The sequence below is a fragment of the Tupaia chinensis genome, unplaced genomic scaffold, assembly GCF_000334495.1.
Source record: "Tupaia chinensis unplaced genomic scaffold, TupChi_1.0 Scaffold000623_1, whole genome shotgun sequence".
NCBI lineage: Eukaryota > Metazoa > Chordata > Mammalia > Scandentia > Tupaiidae > Tupaia > Tupaia belangeri.
Window position 1 is genome coordinate 339202 of NW_006160143.1, and position 15104 is coordinate 354305.

General features: G+C 55.6%; 1 protein-coding gene across 1 annotated transcript in view; it reads left to right on the top strand.

Moving 5' to 3' along the window:
- Positions 1–15104, top strand: part of KIRREL1 (kirre like nephrin family adhesion molecule 1) — a 30988-nt gene that overhangs the window by 10545 nt on the left and 5339 nt on the right. The window contains 12 exon segments of the mRNA XM_027775980.1: positions 4637–4794; positions 6358–6508; positions 7928–8033; positions 8188–8336; positions 8523–8650; positions 9412–9538; positions 9614–9714; positions 12402–12600; positions 13804–13911; positions 14078–14217; positions 14778–14855; positions 15075–15102. Of these exon segments, the coding sequence (XP_027631781.1) occupies positions 4637–4794; positions 6358–6508; positions 7928–8033; positions 8188–8336; positions 8523–8650; positions 9412–9538; positions 9614–9714; positions 12402–12600; positions 13804–13911; positions 14078–14217; positions 14778–14855; positions 15075–15102 (1473 nt within the window).

A 15104-nucleotide genomic window follows, 5' to 3' on the forward strand; every position in this document is an offset into this window, starting at 1 on the left:
AGGGACAGAGCAGATGTCCCTCTGTGGTAACCCCTGGGGCCATTTGCATAATGAGGGGACTGTCTCTTGCACACAGTAGAGGAATGAGGCCAGCTCGACCTGCCCCTCACCCGCCTCTGCCTCTCTGGTCCCTCCTGGTCCCGCCTGGTCCCTCCAGCTCCCTGGTCTCTCCCCCTCCTGCTCCGTGTCTCGCTGTGCCTCTGCCTGGCTGTGCGTTCTCTGCCTGCCATTGGCCCTCTGCCTTCCCTTTTGTCATTGACTTTGTCCCGGTCTTTTTTCCTGCTCAAGTCTGATCATTCTGCTGCCCCTTCCCCTCCCTCTAACCTGCATCACTGACGTGGGGGAAGCCCCCAGGCTGGATGGGAAAGGACAGGAGTGAGCTCGGACACAGGAAGTGAGAATCGTGGGCTGCTGCTAGTCAGGAGACCTGGGACCTGGCTGCACCTTGACCATTTGCACTCCATGACCCTGAAGAGGTCATGACCCCTATACCGAGGTGTAATGACACCAGCCTTAACTTAGTAACTGTCACCTCACTGCTTTGTACACAGGGAGTTGTGCACCGCCAAGGTCTGGGCACATGTGAGGGGTCAGAGTAAGGAGGCTGCACAGAAAAGCCCTGCAGACTCGGATTCCAGGCCGGTGGATGGGTTGCCTTCCTGTCCAGGACTAAAACAGGAAGAGTTAGCAAGGAGCAGGACTGCCGTCAGAGAGGTGGAATTTGAGGAAGGCAAGGAGAGGAGACCACGGCATCATGCTCGTTGGGGTGTCCGAGTCCACACTGGGCCAGGCGTTCCAAGGGAGCCATGAAGCCCTCAGAAACCCTCTCCCTTCTTTTCCCTTCCGGACTAAGTTTTGGACTGTCGAAGATGCTAAGTGCTTAGGTGATTCTGGGATAAGGGCTTCTAATGGCACCCAGTGGCTCAGTTTAATCAAGGAAGGCTTCCTAGAGGGGAGAATATCCATGTTGAACCCGGATGGAGAAAAGCCTTGTTAAAAAGCGTGCAATCAGTAAGGGAGAGCTACAGGTAGAGGGGACTGGACGGCCTTGCTGGGAGGGCATGGTGGGTATTGAGGGGTGGGCCTCCCTGGCCTGTCTGGGTGATTCGGATAAATCAGAGAAGTGGGGAGGGTCCTCAGGTGAGAGCTGAAAGGGCAGCAGATGGGTTGGGACAGCTGCCCCCTTTCCCCTCACTCTCCGCACGCCTTGTCTTTTCTGGACTCGCACACCCTGACACCCATGCCACGTGGAAGCCGAGAGGAGCCTGGCCTTCCCATCCTCTCCTGCCTACCTGCCGCCGCAGCCTCTGCTCAAGGCAGCCTGGGGCCCCGGAGACCCAGTGGGACAGAAACCAGAGTGGGCAGCACCTAGTGCCTGGTGTCTGCCTCCCTATACACCCCCCCATTCATAGCCGTGCCCCTCGGGGTCCCCAAGCCAGCCCTCCTCACCCAGTGGCCTCTTCTTCCTTACGGCAGAGCTGAGAGGAGCTTCCCAGGCCTCCCAGTCGCAGACGCACTCCATATAGATCCACGGACCTCCCTCCCTCGTTGCTCATGGCACACAGCCCTCAAGCAGCGGCAGTGTGGGCTGGCTCCAGGTCAGGGGTCAGAGGGCCTGGTCCTCACACCAGCCCCGCCCTGCACTCGCTCTCCGGTCTCTGAGTGCACCTGCTTCACCTCCCCAGCCTCAGTTCCTTATCTGTAAATTGGGGTTAACACCACTTACCACGAAAGGATTAATGAAGTACCCTTCGCGGGGAGGATTAGCCGACATCACAGACACGGCACTCTGGCTGCCGCGAGGACAGCATTTGACGAATGCTGGAAATGACCGCCGATCACATTGCAGCTCACAGCGGGTCGTAGCCTGCGTCTCGTTTTGCTTCCACAGTAACGACGCTGGGGAGGGAGTGCCGGTGCCATTTTTGAAAATTTACAAACAAGGAAACTGAGGTCACAGGCCCGGGCATATCGATGGGTCAATCCAAGCCACAGACCATAAAAGCTTGTTTATAAACGTACACACCCATGAACTCATGCCTTCTCACGCCTGGTGCAGCCTGATTCCTCCACCCCAGATGTAGAAGGCAGTGCTGGGCCAGGGAGGGTGGGCAAAGAGTTCGGAAAGGTCTAGAGGAAGGTGAGCCGGTGGCAGAGGTGACAGATGCGATCTTCACTTGGACAAAGGGACGGGGAGTCTGCAAAGGCAGGGAGAGCCAGAGGAGGAGGTGGCTTGCCTTCCCCACAGGAGGGACTCCCCTCAGGCCTCTGCTCATCGGACCCTCCTGTTGGGTGCAGTGACACTGCGTGTTCTTGGAGGGGCCTGAGAAAATCCTGAGCTGCAGCTCCTTTTCCATTTCTCCTCCTTTCTCTATGTCTCAAGTTACTAACTACCCCCATCCCCAAATCTGCACCCATCTGGCGCTGGAACCAGATACTCCAGGGAGCAAGGAGGAGGAGCCTGGATGGGAGGATAATTAGTCTGGCAGGAGCCAGCGCCTTGGCTCTCTTGCCCAGGCAGTAAAGCTGACATTGTGCACCGCACATGTGCACCGCCCATTCCAGCCTGTGCACCTGACACTCCCGAGGGCCCAGGGAATAGGCTTTGTTACGTCCCTGGTGAAGGTTACCTGAGATGCAATCACACTGGGGTCTTACCTGAGTTCTCACAACAGGGAAATACAAAGGTGTCAAGACCTGAAACCCGGTAGCCTGATTCTAAGTTCCATGCTTTCCCGCTACACCACTCAGTGGGTGTGAATTGAACAGAAAGCCAGGAGCCTGCGGAGAACCCAGACAGCCCTGCCACTACCAGGCAGGCTCCGTGGACTTCCAGGGACTCCTGGCCATGGAGCCTCTGGGAAGCTCCCTCTGGGAGTCTTTCTTGTCCCTCCCAGAAATTAGAAAACAAAATCTTTTCTCATGTTTGGTTGATGAACACTAGGTGTATTATTGGGTCATTGGGGAAGTCATGATACATTTTTACTTAGAAAAACAGAAAAATATGTCACGACTTTCCCAACGACCTAACAGAAAGATTGTAATCAAAATTCTTCTGCTTTGGGACCAGCAGATGGCATAATGGTTACATCACTGGACTCCCATGTAGTCGACCACGGTTCAAGTCCTGGATCCAGTGGTTTAAAATTCATACCGGGTGTGTGTGCATGTGTGCCCAAAATCCCAAGAGGAGAGTGAAGGAGAAGGGATTGCCATGTAGCCACCCCCGTGGGGGATGAGTCCTTGCTTTCTGTCTCTCTATCTCTCTGGTGAGCACATGTGCCCTATATAACAAAAATCTCTTTAAAAAATTCTTCTGCCTTTATCTCATCAATCGCTTATTCATTAATTCAGCAAGTAACCTGCTGTCAATCAACCTCTTGGCTAAACATGGAGTTTAAGTATAACTAAGAAGCTGCCCCTGCCCTCAGGGAGCTCTTACAGTCTGGTTCACCTTAGTATTTAGAAGCCTGGCAAGGTGGGGGGCAGCGGGCAGCAGGTGGTGTGGTGGTTAAAGGTGCGGGACTCACACATGACCGACTCTGGTTCAAGTCCCAGACCTGGTGGCTTGCTTTCTTACTTTCTCCCTGTCTCTCTTTCTCTCTGGTACTCACACACACCCTATAGCCAATTTAAAAATAATGATAAATAAAGTTAAATAAATAATTCTTTTAAAAATAGAAGAAGCCTGTGGGGATAGGGCAGGGAGACACTCCTCCCACCCCCATTTGCTAGCATCAGGCATTGATTGATTCAATTCCTTAAGCATTTAGTCAGAGCCACATCCTAAGCCCTGGAGACTATATAGCTATTAGCGAGACAGGGTCCCTGCTTTTCCAGGGAGTAACAGTTTTGGACGGAGCAGGGTGGATTTGGTCATAAGTAACCCAGATCCAAAGGTAGTTGGTGCTGAGAGCTCTAAGTGACAGCCTGGGACCACCATGGGGGGTGGGGAGGGACGGGGACCATGACTTGGAAAGCCTTGTGCACGCAGCAGGCTTTGAGCTGGCTGGGTGGCACTTCAGAAGCTGTAGAAGAAAGATGCACCACTTAGGAAGAACAGCATAACCAAGGACCAGGAGGTTACGAGGAGCTGAGGAATTGCAGGTCTTGGCTCGAGGACCCTAAACAGAAGGCTGAGGTGCTTAAACTCATGCCCAAGGCAGCTGTAGCCACCAAAGGTGTGTGAGCACCTGCTCGCAGTGTGGCGGACAGAGGTTGCTGTAGTCGGCTGCCCATCTGGCTGCCCGGGGCAGAGGAGCAGACGGGGGGATGTGAGAAGCCCTGTCGCAGAGCCCCTTTCCTCGCTAGGCCCCTGGGAATGTGAGCTGTGCTCAGACCCTGAGCTAGCCCAGTGTCTTCCTGAGTCAGGCCATCTCCCTCCTGTCCTGTGTAGCCTTCAGCAATGACAGGGGCATGTCTACCAGCAAGTGGTGCAGGTGAGGAGAGAGGAACTGCCGGGGGCCGGGGAAGCTGCGTGAGCCAGGACCTTGAGTGAAGCCATCACAGGAGCAATGGACGCAGTGGCTGGAAGTTAGGGGTGGGCATGACCCACCCTGCCCAGAGGCGGGCATGTGGATGCAGCAGTGCCTCCAGGCCAGCACAGTGCTGGGCTGACTTAGCTCTGCTCCCACAGTCCCCCCGGAAGACACCAGGATTGATGGAGGCCCTGTGATCCTGCTGCAGGCAGGCACCCCCCACAACCTCACATGCCGAGCCTTCAACGCCAAGCCAGCTGCCACCATCATCTGGTTCCGGGACGGGACGCAGCAGGAGGGTGCAGTGGCTAGCACGGTGAGCCCCTGCCTGCTACCCCAGGTCCTCTCAGGCCCAGCCCCGTGTCACCTTTCCTGCCCCACAAGGGTTCAACTTTGCAGTCAGGGATGCAGATGTTAGAAGGGAGTTACAGGTCATCTAGTCCAACCCTTTCCCAGTAGGGCAAACTATGGCCCAGGGAGAAGTGGACTCCCAGGTTCAATGTGCCCTTCAGTAACAGAGCGGAGACTGAGACTAGTAACAATAGTGAGTATGGTTTAAGTACCTACTGTATGCCAGCATTTTATGGACGATCCTCCTTGCAGGAGTCCCATAACACAGTTACTTTCCAGAAGGAAAATGGAGAGGTTGAGTGACTTGCCCAGGGCCACGCAGCTGGTCCGCAGCAGGGCTGGATTTGCCCCTGGGTCTGACCAGGCTCTCTCTGATCACTTCTACCCCCTTCAGCATCTAGTTGGCAACGTTACCCCGTTTGTTACAGCCGCTAGGTGGGGAAGCAGGGTGACAGCGTGTACCTTATAGATGAGGAAGCCACACAGAGAAAGAGAGCAAGTGTCATGGCCAGGGTCACAGGGCGGAGTCGACAGGAGAGCTGGAATCAGAATCACCATCTCCTGTTTGGGTTCCTTCTCCCCGCTGTGGGCAAACATACCTGTACCCAAGTCCTTTGGCAGGTGTATGGGAGAAGCTTCTCAGAAGCTTCTCAGTGTGGGGAGACAGACGGCTCACCTGTGTCCCTCGGTGCAACCCCAGGGGCTCCTGGACTCTGGCGCTGGCTCTGCCCTGTCCACCTCTGTGGGACCTTAGATGATTCACTTTACTCTTTGGCCTCAGTTTCAGCACCTGGCTGGTAATTTGTCCTCGGTGGTGCTTAACCTTTTCACCACCAGGAGCTCGGTTCTTTTTCTTCTGTGTGTTGAAATATGTCGGCAACCAAAGCTGATTCGTTAATAGCCATTTCTTGCCCACCCCCCTTTTCCATATTTATGAAAGCCAAGGCGTTTCAAACAGCATGTGAGCCACTGTGGCTGCCCTGGCTTGCTGCAGCTCTGATCCAGTAAATGTGTGTGTGACCGTCAAACTGTGAGGCCTTACTTTGGCTACAGTGTGGTTTCCCTGAGGCAGTTTCCAATATGGAAACCAACTCCAGTGTTCCTGGGGCCACCATATTTGGGGAGCTCAGGTTGGATGCCGCTGGGCCAGTGTGAGGCTTTGAGCCTGCAAGTTCCTTCCCTGCCCTCAAGGAATTTATGGTTTAGCAGGAGAAACCCAGCACCGAGACACACGCTGCCTACACACGGCTGCCAGGGCCGTGTGCAGGACAGACTGAGCGTAAGGGGCACAGGTCAGGCTCGGAGAGATGTCTAAGGGCTGGCCTGGCCCACGAGGGTTTTCCAGAGGAGGAGGGACTTGCAATGGACTCAGAGGATTCTAGGAATGAGGCTCAAGCCCACAGGGGAAATTTCCACATCAAATGAACTCAACGTAAGTGATGGGCTTTTTGGTTAGTAATGATCGAGCCTGAGAGTGGAAGAGGGGGCTTTGCGCTTGACCAGGTCTCCAAACCCTGCCCTGCCCCAGGAGTTGCTGAAGGATGGGAAGAGGGAGACCACTGTCAGCCAGCTGCTCATCAACCCCACCGACCTGGACATTGGGCGCGTCTTCACCTGCCGCAGCATGAATGAAGCCATCCCAAGTGGCAGGGAGACGTCCATCGAGCTGGATGTGCACCGTGAGTGGGGCCTGGGGAGGGCCCATCCGGGACGGCAAGGTGGGGAGCCCTCGAGAAGCACAGAATGAGAATCCTGGAGGCCTCAGGACAAATGCTCACCTTCTTTATCCTCTAATTGCTGGTGTCAACTGTGGGCCCCATGGGCTAGGAGGAGGGGCATCACTGTGGCCTCACGCAGCAGGTGGGGCTGCACCAGAGTGTGACTTTGGGCAATGATTCGGCCTCTTGGAACCTCAGTTTCCAATTCTCTGTACTTGCAAAACAGAAAATAGAGGCCTACTGTCCCTTGTCCCTTGTCCTCAATTCTAAACTAAAAGCCATTTGGTAGCAAAACCTGAACCAAGGCTCTTTTTTTTTGTTTTGTTTTTTGGCTTTTGCTATAGGGCATATGCACTTGCCAGAGAGAGAGAGAGAGAGAGAGGGAAAGAAAGAGGGAAAGTGAGAAATCACACACACACCCCTGGGATGACCATGTCTCAATCCCTTCTCCAGTCTCCTCCTGGACCTGTATGCACACACCCTGAGTATGTTTTTTGAGTCTGGGACTCGAACTGTGGAGTCAGCTATGTGGAATCCAGCACCTTAACCACACCATCTGCTGGCCCCAAATTTATATATATATAGAGAGACAAAAGAGGAGATGGCAAAAGCATCCCCCACTGGGGTGTGGTCACACTGCAACCCCTTCTCCTCCATTTCTCCATCCTGTTGGGATTTGGGACACACAGGCACACATGCCCTGCATGGTTTTTCAAGCCACCAGGGCCAGGATTTGAACCAGTTAGCCATGTGGAATCCAACTCCCTAAGCCACCCAGCCAGCTCTGCAGTCTTTAATTTAACTTAATGGTTTTATGTTCTTTGCAGAGGTGTTCATGTGTGACTATGGGGTGTTGCCCAGATGCCACTGGGCGTCTTCATAGTAAATGGCATTTGTAAATTTCCAAATTCTGAAACACATCCAGCCCCAAGGACTTTAGTTAAGGGATCACAGATGTGTACTTGCTTCTTGGGGTTGTTACATGAGCTATAGTGTAAGGACTTCTAGCATGCAGTGTGCTTCCCGTAGGTACTCCATAAATCCTTCCACCCAAGGAAGCACCGGCTTGTGGGCAGCAGTTGGGGATGCTCTCACCCCTTCCTTTTCTGCGAGCCACGTGAGCCCACACTGACGCCTAGTGGCCACAGTGGGTCATTACAGTCATTGAACAATTTGTCCCTTCAGTGCCATCCTTGGAGGTCGCCTAGCTGGCCCCCTAGAAGGTCCGTGTGGAAAAGGTGAGGAAGATGGCTCATTCACTGCAGCTGATGCATTGCATACTCCAGTTCCCGGAGTGGGGAGGTCCGAGCGTACGTGCTAAGGAGGGAAAAAGAAGCCTGAGAGACAGAAAAGACCCTGACTTCCTGTCCGACTTTGCAGACCCTCCTACGGTGACCCTGTCCATTGAGCCACAGACGGTGCAGGAGGGCGAGCGTGTCGTCTTCACATGCCAGGCCACAGCCAACCCTGAGATCCTGGGCTACAGGTGACAGGGCCCAGGCCTGGGAAACCCCTGGGGAGTGGTACTAGAGAGCCCCTAAGGACCAGAAGTTGGGGGATTAGAGGGAGGTCAGTGTCCCTGCATGGAACTGAGAGGGGCCCAAACACTGACCCTACCTCTGCTTGGCCTCCTCCCCCAGGTGGGCCAAGGGGGGTTTCTTGATTGAAGACGCCCACGAGAGTCGCTACGAGACGAACGTCGATTACTCCTTCTTCACGGAGCCTGTGTCCTGTGAGGTTCACAACAAAGTGGGGAGCACGAACGTCAGCACGTTGGTGAATGTCCACTGTGAGTGGCTGGGCAGGCAGGGGCTGGCCAGGGCCTGGGGAGGTGGGGGGGAGGGGGGAGCTCTCTGAAGCTGGAGGAGACCGGGGATTAAAATGTGGAGCTGGCTTGGCAGGAGGAGGACGAGACTGATTGGAGCAGAGCACCCATGAGCTGGAGGCATTAAAAGGTTGCTTCTTCCTTCCTCAGTTGCCCCCAGGATTGTAGTGGATCCCAAACCCACAACCACAGACATTGGCTCTGATGTGACCCTCACCTGCGTCTGGGTCGGGAATCCCCCCCTCACCCTCACCTGGACCAAAAAGGACTCAAACATGGTAGGACTCTCATTGCTGATCATAAAAGCTGGGAGGAGGGGCTCCCCCGTAGGTGGAGAGTGTCGCACTCAGAGGGAGTTCAGGGAGGTTCCCGTGATTTTTCAAATTGAACCTGGCCCGTGTCTAGGGCCTTAGGACTTGGGGGAGGAAGATGGTGCTTGGAATCACCTCACACTCCTTGTCTCAGGACAGTTGAGAGGCCATGAGAGGGACCAGGCTGGGAAGGACCAGCTGACCTCTGAATGGGGAAGGGGCGGGTGGGTGTGGGCAGGGTGGCTCAGGCCGAGGCCCTGAGGTCTAGCAGCTGCCGAGGCAAAGATTGGGAAGGCGGGTGTCTCACCGGAGACTGGGGCACCAGGGAGCGGAAGGGTTCACTAGAGAACAGTCGGGCTCTGCAGCTCCACAGAGACCCACATTAGACAGTGAGGGCCCAAACTGTGCGAAGAGGAATCCGGAGTAAAACACCCTACCTCGTTTGCAATAGACACTAAAGCAGATCGTGGCAAGACGCTGCATCCTCCTAAAATCAGCTCAGCCTCCCTCTCCGCCCCGTACCCGCCCACTCTTGCAAAGATGGTGTGTCTCCTTGCCAACTGTTAGTCAGAAGATGGGTCGGTCGGACTCGGGAACCCCACTTCCCTTCTGGGAATTCACTTGTGGCCCTTCCTGCTTTCTTTCCAATGCCTCCGATGCGGGGGCCCTCACGGACCTAGGGGCCCAGGCCTCCTGGCTCCCCACCCGAGGCTGCTCTCTCTGCCCAGGTCCTGAGTAACAGCAACCAGCTGCTGCTGAAGTCGGTGACCCAGGCAGATGCTGGCACCTATACCTGCCGGGCCATCGTGCCACGCATCGGGGTGGCTGAGCGGGAGGTGCCGCTGTATGTGAATGGTGAGTGGCCCGAGGAGCAGGGGACCCAGGCGGGCAGGTGCTGCGGATCCTAACAGCCCTGTCTTCTTCTTGCAGGGCCCCCCATTATCTCCAGCGAGGCAGTGCAGTACGCCGTCAGGGGTGACGGTGGCAAGGTGGAGTGTTTCATCGGGAGCACACCACCCCCAGACCGCATAGTGAGTGCTGGGGCAGGCCCCCCACCTGCTTCTCCACCCGCTCCTCTGGCTTTGCTCCATCAGGTTCCCCCGCCCTTTCCTGTACAGTGGACCCCCCTTCTCCCGCTTTCCGCGGTTTCAGTTACCATTGGTCAACTGCAGCCCAAAAATATTAAATGAAAAATTCCAGAAATAAACAATTCCCAAGTTTTAAATAACTTGTATTGCAATATATTGTAATTTATTCTTAGTCTTTTACATGTTAATTTATAGATTTTATCCTCAATATGTATGTAATGTATAGGAAAAAGCAGAATGTACAAGCTTAGCACTCTCCATGGCTTCAGGCATTCCCTGGGGGGCCTGGGGACTTGGAATCTGTCACCCCTAGATACTTCTAGCATCTGTCCTCTGCCCCTCTGCACTTACCAGCTCAGATCTCCCCTCCTCCCTTACTGATGTGGTCCTGGAAAGATTACGTACTATCTGAACCTCAGTTTCCTCACCGGTAACACAGACGCAATAAACCCTGCCTAGCCAGGATGCCGTGAGGAGTGACCCAGCAACAGGTGTGCCAGCCCAGGGAGCCTCCGCATTCTGCTGGTCCCCCTCTCTCGGCTCCTGCTCTCTCTCCTCCCTCATCTCCTGCCCTTTCACTTACCTCCTGATCATCCCCAGCTCCCTCCTCCTCTGGCCTGCCTTTTCCTCCTCATGGTTCTTCCCACCCTGCCTATTCTTCTCTCCCTTCTTCTGCCTTCCTCCTTCCAACCCCCTCTCCACTCTCCTCCCTCCTTTCTCCCCCCCACACCACGAGCCATTAATTCCTTCCGTGACCATTAACCATCAAACCCCTCATCACATTTAATGACCATTTGGCTAACTCCAGGGCTGCCCAGGGACACTTCATTACCACGGCTGCCCGGGCAGCGGGCAGCTCGGCTCCCGGGGGGCTTTCCCTGCAGAGCTGGGAGGATTGATCCCTGGAAAGGAGCCAGCTCTCAGCTGCTCCCCCCGACGTGAGCTCCACTCCCAAGGAGGGGACACCCCAGCTGGGAGGTCAGGGTGGTGGAATCTGGGGGATTCTCCTCTGTGGTTCCTGCCTGGGGAAGTGTCTGTGGATGGGCTCTGAAGCCAGCTAGCTGGTGTATGCGTTAGTTATAGGGAAGGCCAAGGACTGAGTTACGCTTAGTCAGAATCCCAGTCTGTCAGAGCTAGAAGGAGCTTGGGGCACTGTCTAGCCCCAGCCCAGTTCTCTCCTTTTACAGATGGGAAAAATGAGGCCTGGCGCAGAAGGGGGAGGCTACGCAGGGGAGCCAGGACTGCAGCCCAGTGTTTTCTCATTTTTTGTTTGTTTGTTTGTTTTGCTTTGTTCCTTTAAGTCTATTTATTTGCTTATTTCCTGAGAGAAAAAGAGACAGCCCCCCCCATAGGGTCTTCATATGGCACCTGTGTGCCCACAGTGTGCACAGGGGTGTCCCGGGATGTGAACCCAGGACCTTCTCATGCATGTCCAGTTGCTTTACTCCTCCACCACTGCCAGGCCCCAGAGCCCAGTGCTTGCTTTTGCTGTTTGTTTTTTAGAGAGATGTTTTGCATTTGCTGGAGAGACAGAGAGAGACAGAGAGACAGAAAGCGAGAAATCACCCCCTGGGGGTAGCCATTCTACAATCTCTTCTCCATTCTCCTCTTGGGATCTTGGGCACACTCCCAACACTCCCAGCGTGAGTTTTAAGCTGCCAGGTCCAGGACTTGAACCATGGTTGACTATGTGGGAGTCCAGTGACGTAACCATTATGCCAACTGCTGGGCCCCATTTTGTTTTGTTTTTATGTGCTAGAGGGTGTGTGTACTTGCTGGAGAGAGACAGAGAGAAAGTGAGAAAGCACCCCCAGAGGGGTTGTCACACTGCAATCCTTCTCCATTTCTCTCTCCTTCTGGAATTTCTAACACAGATGCACACACACACACCCAGTGTGTTCTTTCTTTCTTTCTTTTTTTCTTTTTTTGAGAGGTTTTCTCTATAGGGCGTGTGTGCTCGCCAGAAAGACAGAGATAGAGAGATAGAAAGCGAGAAATCACCCCCCATTGGGGATGGCCATGCCGCAATCCTTTCTCCTACATTCTCCTCTTGAGATCTTGGGCACGCACGCACATCCATTCTTTTCTCGGGAACTTTGGGCATGCATGCACATGTGCCTGGTGTGTTTTTCAAGTTGCTGGGTCTGGGACTTGAACCTCAAAGTTGGCCATGTGGGCTACAGCTGCCTTAACCACCATGCCACTGGCTGGCCCAGAGTCCAATTTTCCTGAATCCCAGCTCCGAATTTCTCTATGCACTGGACTCCTAGCTGCCAGTTCCTGGATCAGCTGCCTCCACGTGGACTCCTTGTAAAAGTAGAGACTCCTGGACCTCTCCCCTGGAGTTTCATAGTTAGGCTGTAAGTCCCAAGAACCTACGTTTTAAAGACTCCCCCTAGATAGATTGGTGTCGGCCAAGTTTGGGAGCCGCTGCTCAAATGGAGATTCATGCCAAGGGCAGAAAGGCAGACGGTGAGACAGGTTCGTTTCAGGACGAGTGCAGGGCCAGGCTTAGGGCACACAGACCACATGGGGCAGCGAGGCTGCCTTGAGAGTGGTCAGGTGACACCTGGGCACATGCTTCTGTCACCTGCCCCTTTCTCACCTCCTTTCCGCTCTCTCCATTCCAGGCGTGGGCGTGGAAGGAGAACTTCTTGGAGGTGGGGACCTTGGAGCGCTACACAGTGGAGAGGACCAACTCGGGCAGCGGGGTGCTGTCCACGCTCACCATCAACAATGTCATGGAGGCCGACTTCCAGACCCACTACAACTGCACCGCCTGGAACAGCTTCGGGCCGGGCACCGCCATCATCCAGCTGGAGGAGCGAGGTGACTGGCAGTACCTACCGCCAGGGTGTGGGCAGCCTGGGGATTCCGCTTTCTGTTTTCTCCTGGGGTAGGGCTCGGAGAGAGAGATTGCTCGCAGGCCTCCCCATCAGATCCTGGCCTTTGTGTTGGGGAAATGTGCTCCCTGTTCGTGGTTATGGAGCCTCCGCAATGTGCCAGGCGCTGCACTCAGGGCTACAGGGCAGCTGGGAACAGGTACAGTCCCTGTTCTCTGGAAACTTTCGGTTTAGGGGCAACACTTAGAGTGGCAGCACAAATTTAGATGGAGAAAAATCAACTGAACTGTGAAAGGGAGAAACACTACCTTGGTTATTGTGAGGAGTGAATGGGAGCATTTATTGGAGCCCTGCATGTATGAGGTGCTCAGTAAGCTTCGGTTGCTCCATCTCTTCCGGAATCCTTGGTCTGACAGGAGAGACATCCCCCCTTTAAGGTAGGAAGCACACTGTCTTTGACTTTGGAAAGCTTCCAAGTCTGACCCGGGAAAGATAGTTTGTTTTGTTTTGTTTTCTGAAACAGCCATTTGACATGGGAGATGGAGAACCCCATGGAAAATGACAGGGGATTCCATCCATTTTGTCTTAGCGAAGGATGCCCGAAAGGGGAGAGGGTAGGGAGAACGGAGGAGGTAGAGTTGGGTGGGACCAGCAGGGAAGGGGCTTGGAGGGGAAGAGTTGTAACAGGGTCTGGATTCGACTAGGACTGCCGGGAAGAGTGAGAGGCTGGAGGCAGCGATTCCTCAGCCCCTTCTCAGCCGGGAGCTGAGTGGGTGCAGGTGGAGTGCTGTGTGCGGGGAAGGTCGTGGAAGGAGTGAGAACACAGATGGCGGGTAGGAGAGTGTGGAGACAACTGACCCCAAATAAGAGCCCTCTCGGGAAGGAGGGACCAGACCCCCAGGCAGGGTGGGGAGGACAGATAACCGAGGGGAGGGTGAAGTGACATCCCAGCCACGGTGGTGCGGAAGGACTGTGACCGCAGCTCTGACCAGCTGAAGCACAGACCTAAGTCCACAGCAGCCCCGCCGTCCCCTCCGTCCCACCCTGACTTAGCACCCACTGTCCATGAGCTCGTCTGCATAGCCCTGTACGCTGCTGCCATAGCTCATGCCTGACCCTCTGCCAGCACTGAGCCCAGAGCCCGGCCTGACTCCAGCCTCACCCTCTTCTTTCCTCCCCACGTTGGAAGAGGTGTTACCTGTGGGCATCATCGCCGGGGCCACCATCGGCGCAGGCATCCTGCTCATCTTCTTCTTCATCGCCCTGGTGTTCTTCCTCTACCGGCGCCGCAAAGGCAGTGAGTACAGGCCCTGCGTGGGCCCAGGCCTCCCCTCAGCCTGGCCCCAGCTCCTAGTCACGGGCCTGGCCCTGCAAGGGCACGCAATGGCCGGGGGCTGGCCACTGGGCTTCCCAGCCAGGTGGGCTGGAAGCAGCTGCTGCATGGGCTACTTTACCTGCCACAGGCCGCAAGGACGTGACCCTGAGGAAGCTGGACATCAAGGTGGAGACGGTGAACCGAGAGCCTCTCACGATGCATTCCGACCGGGAGGACGACACTGCCAGTGTCTCCACGGCCACCCGGGTCATGAAGGCCATCTACTCGGTGAGGGTCATGCCCTTCCCAGGCCTACAGCCCACTCGCTGGCACGCCCTGCCCCGCCCCTGCCTGAGAGCTGCTGTCATTTTCCCCACTCTGGGTAGGCGTCCCCTGGTCCTGCTCCCCCCACACACACACACGCTTACACACACATACATGCACACGTTCATACAGTCACTCGTATACACTTGCTGTCATACCACTTGCTCTCACACCCTCTTTAACAGTCATAAATGGCTCACATGCCCTCATAGGTCCCAGGCTAATTTCCCTCCAGCTAAGGGAGGAGCAGGGATTCTCCCCAGGCCTCCTAGCCCCCCCTTCCCCTAGCGGCCTCCTCTGGTCTGAGAGTCTCAGGAGATGAGGAAGCCTCCTGGAGGGCAGGGCGTGCTATGGAGGTCAGGGTGCGTCCCAGGGCCTCTGCTAGGTGGAGACAGAGCCCAAGTCTGCCCTTGACCCCAGCCCCTGCGGGTCAGCAGGTGGCCGTGGGTTCAGGGTGGGACGGTGGGTTTGCATGCTGGGGCAAGAGCAGGACCCCATCTCCTGACACCGCCCCTGCTCTGCAGTCCTTTAAGGACGACGTGGACCTGAAGCAGGACCTGCGCTGCGACACCATAGACACCCGGGAGGAGTACGAGATGAAGGTGGGAAAGGGGGAAGCGCCCAGGCACCGGGCAGGCTGGGAGGTGGGCCCTGAGGGCTGCAGGGGTGGGGGGCGAGGACAGGCTTGGTGGGGGTTCGGTGAGGAAAGAGGCCGAGAACGTGGGCAGAGCCAGGAGAGGAAGCCCCGAAGGCCACAGCGGCTAGCCTTCGCTCCCCAGCAGGGAACCCCCTCCTCCAACCTCTTCTCGCCCTGCCCTCAGGACCCGACCAACGGCTACCACAACGTGAGA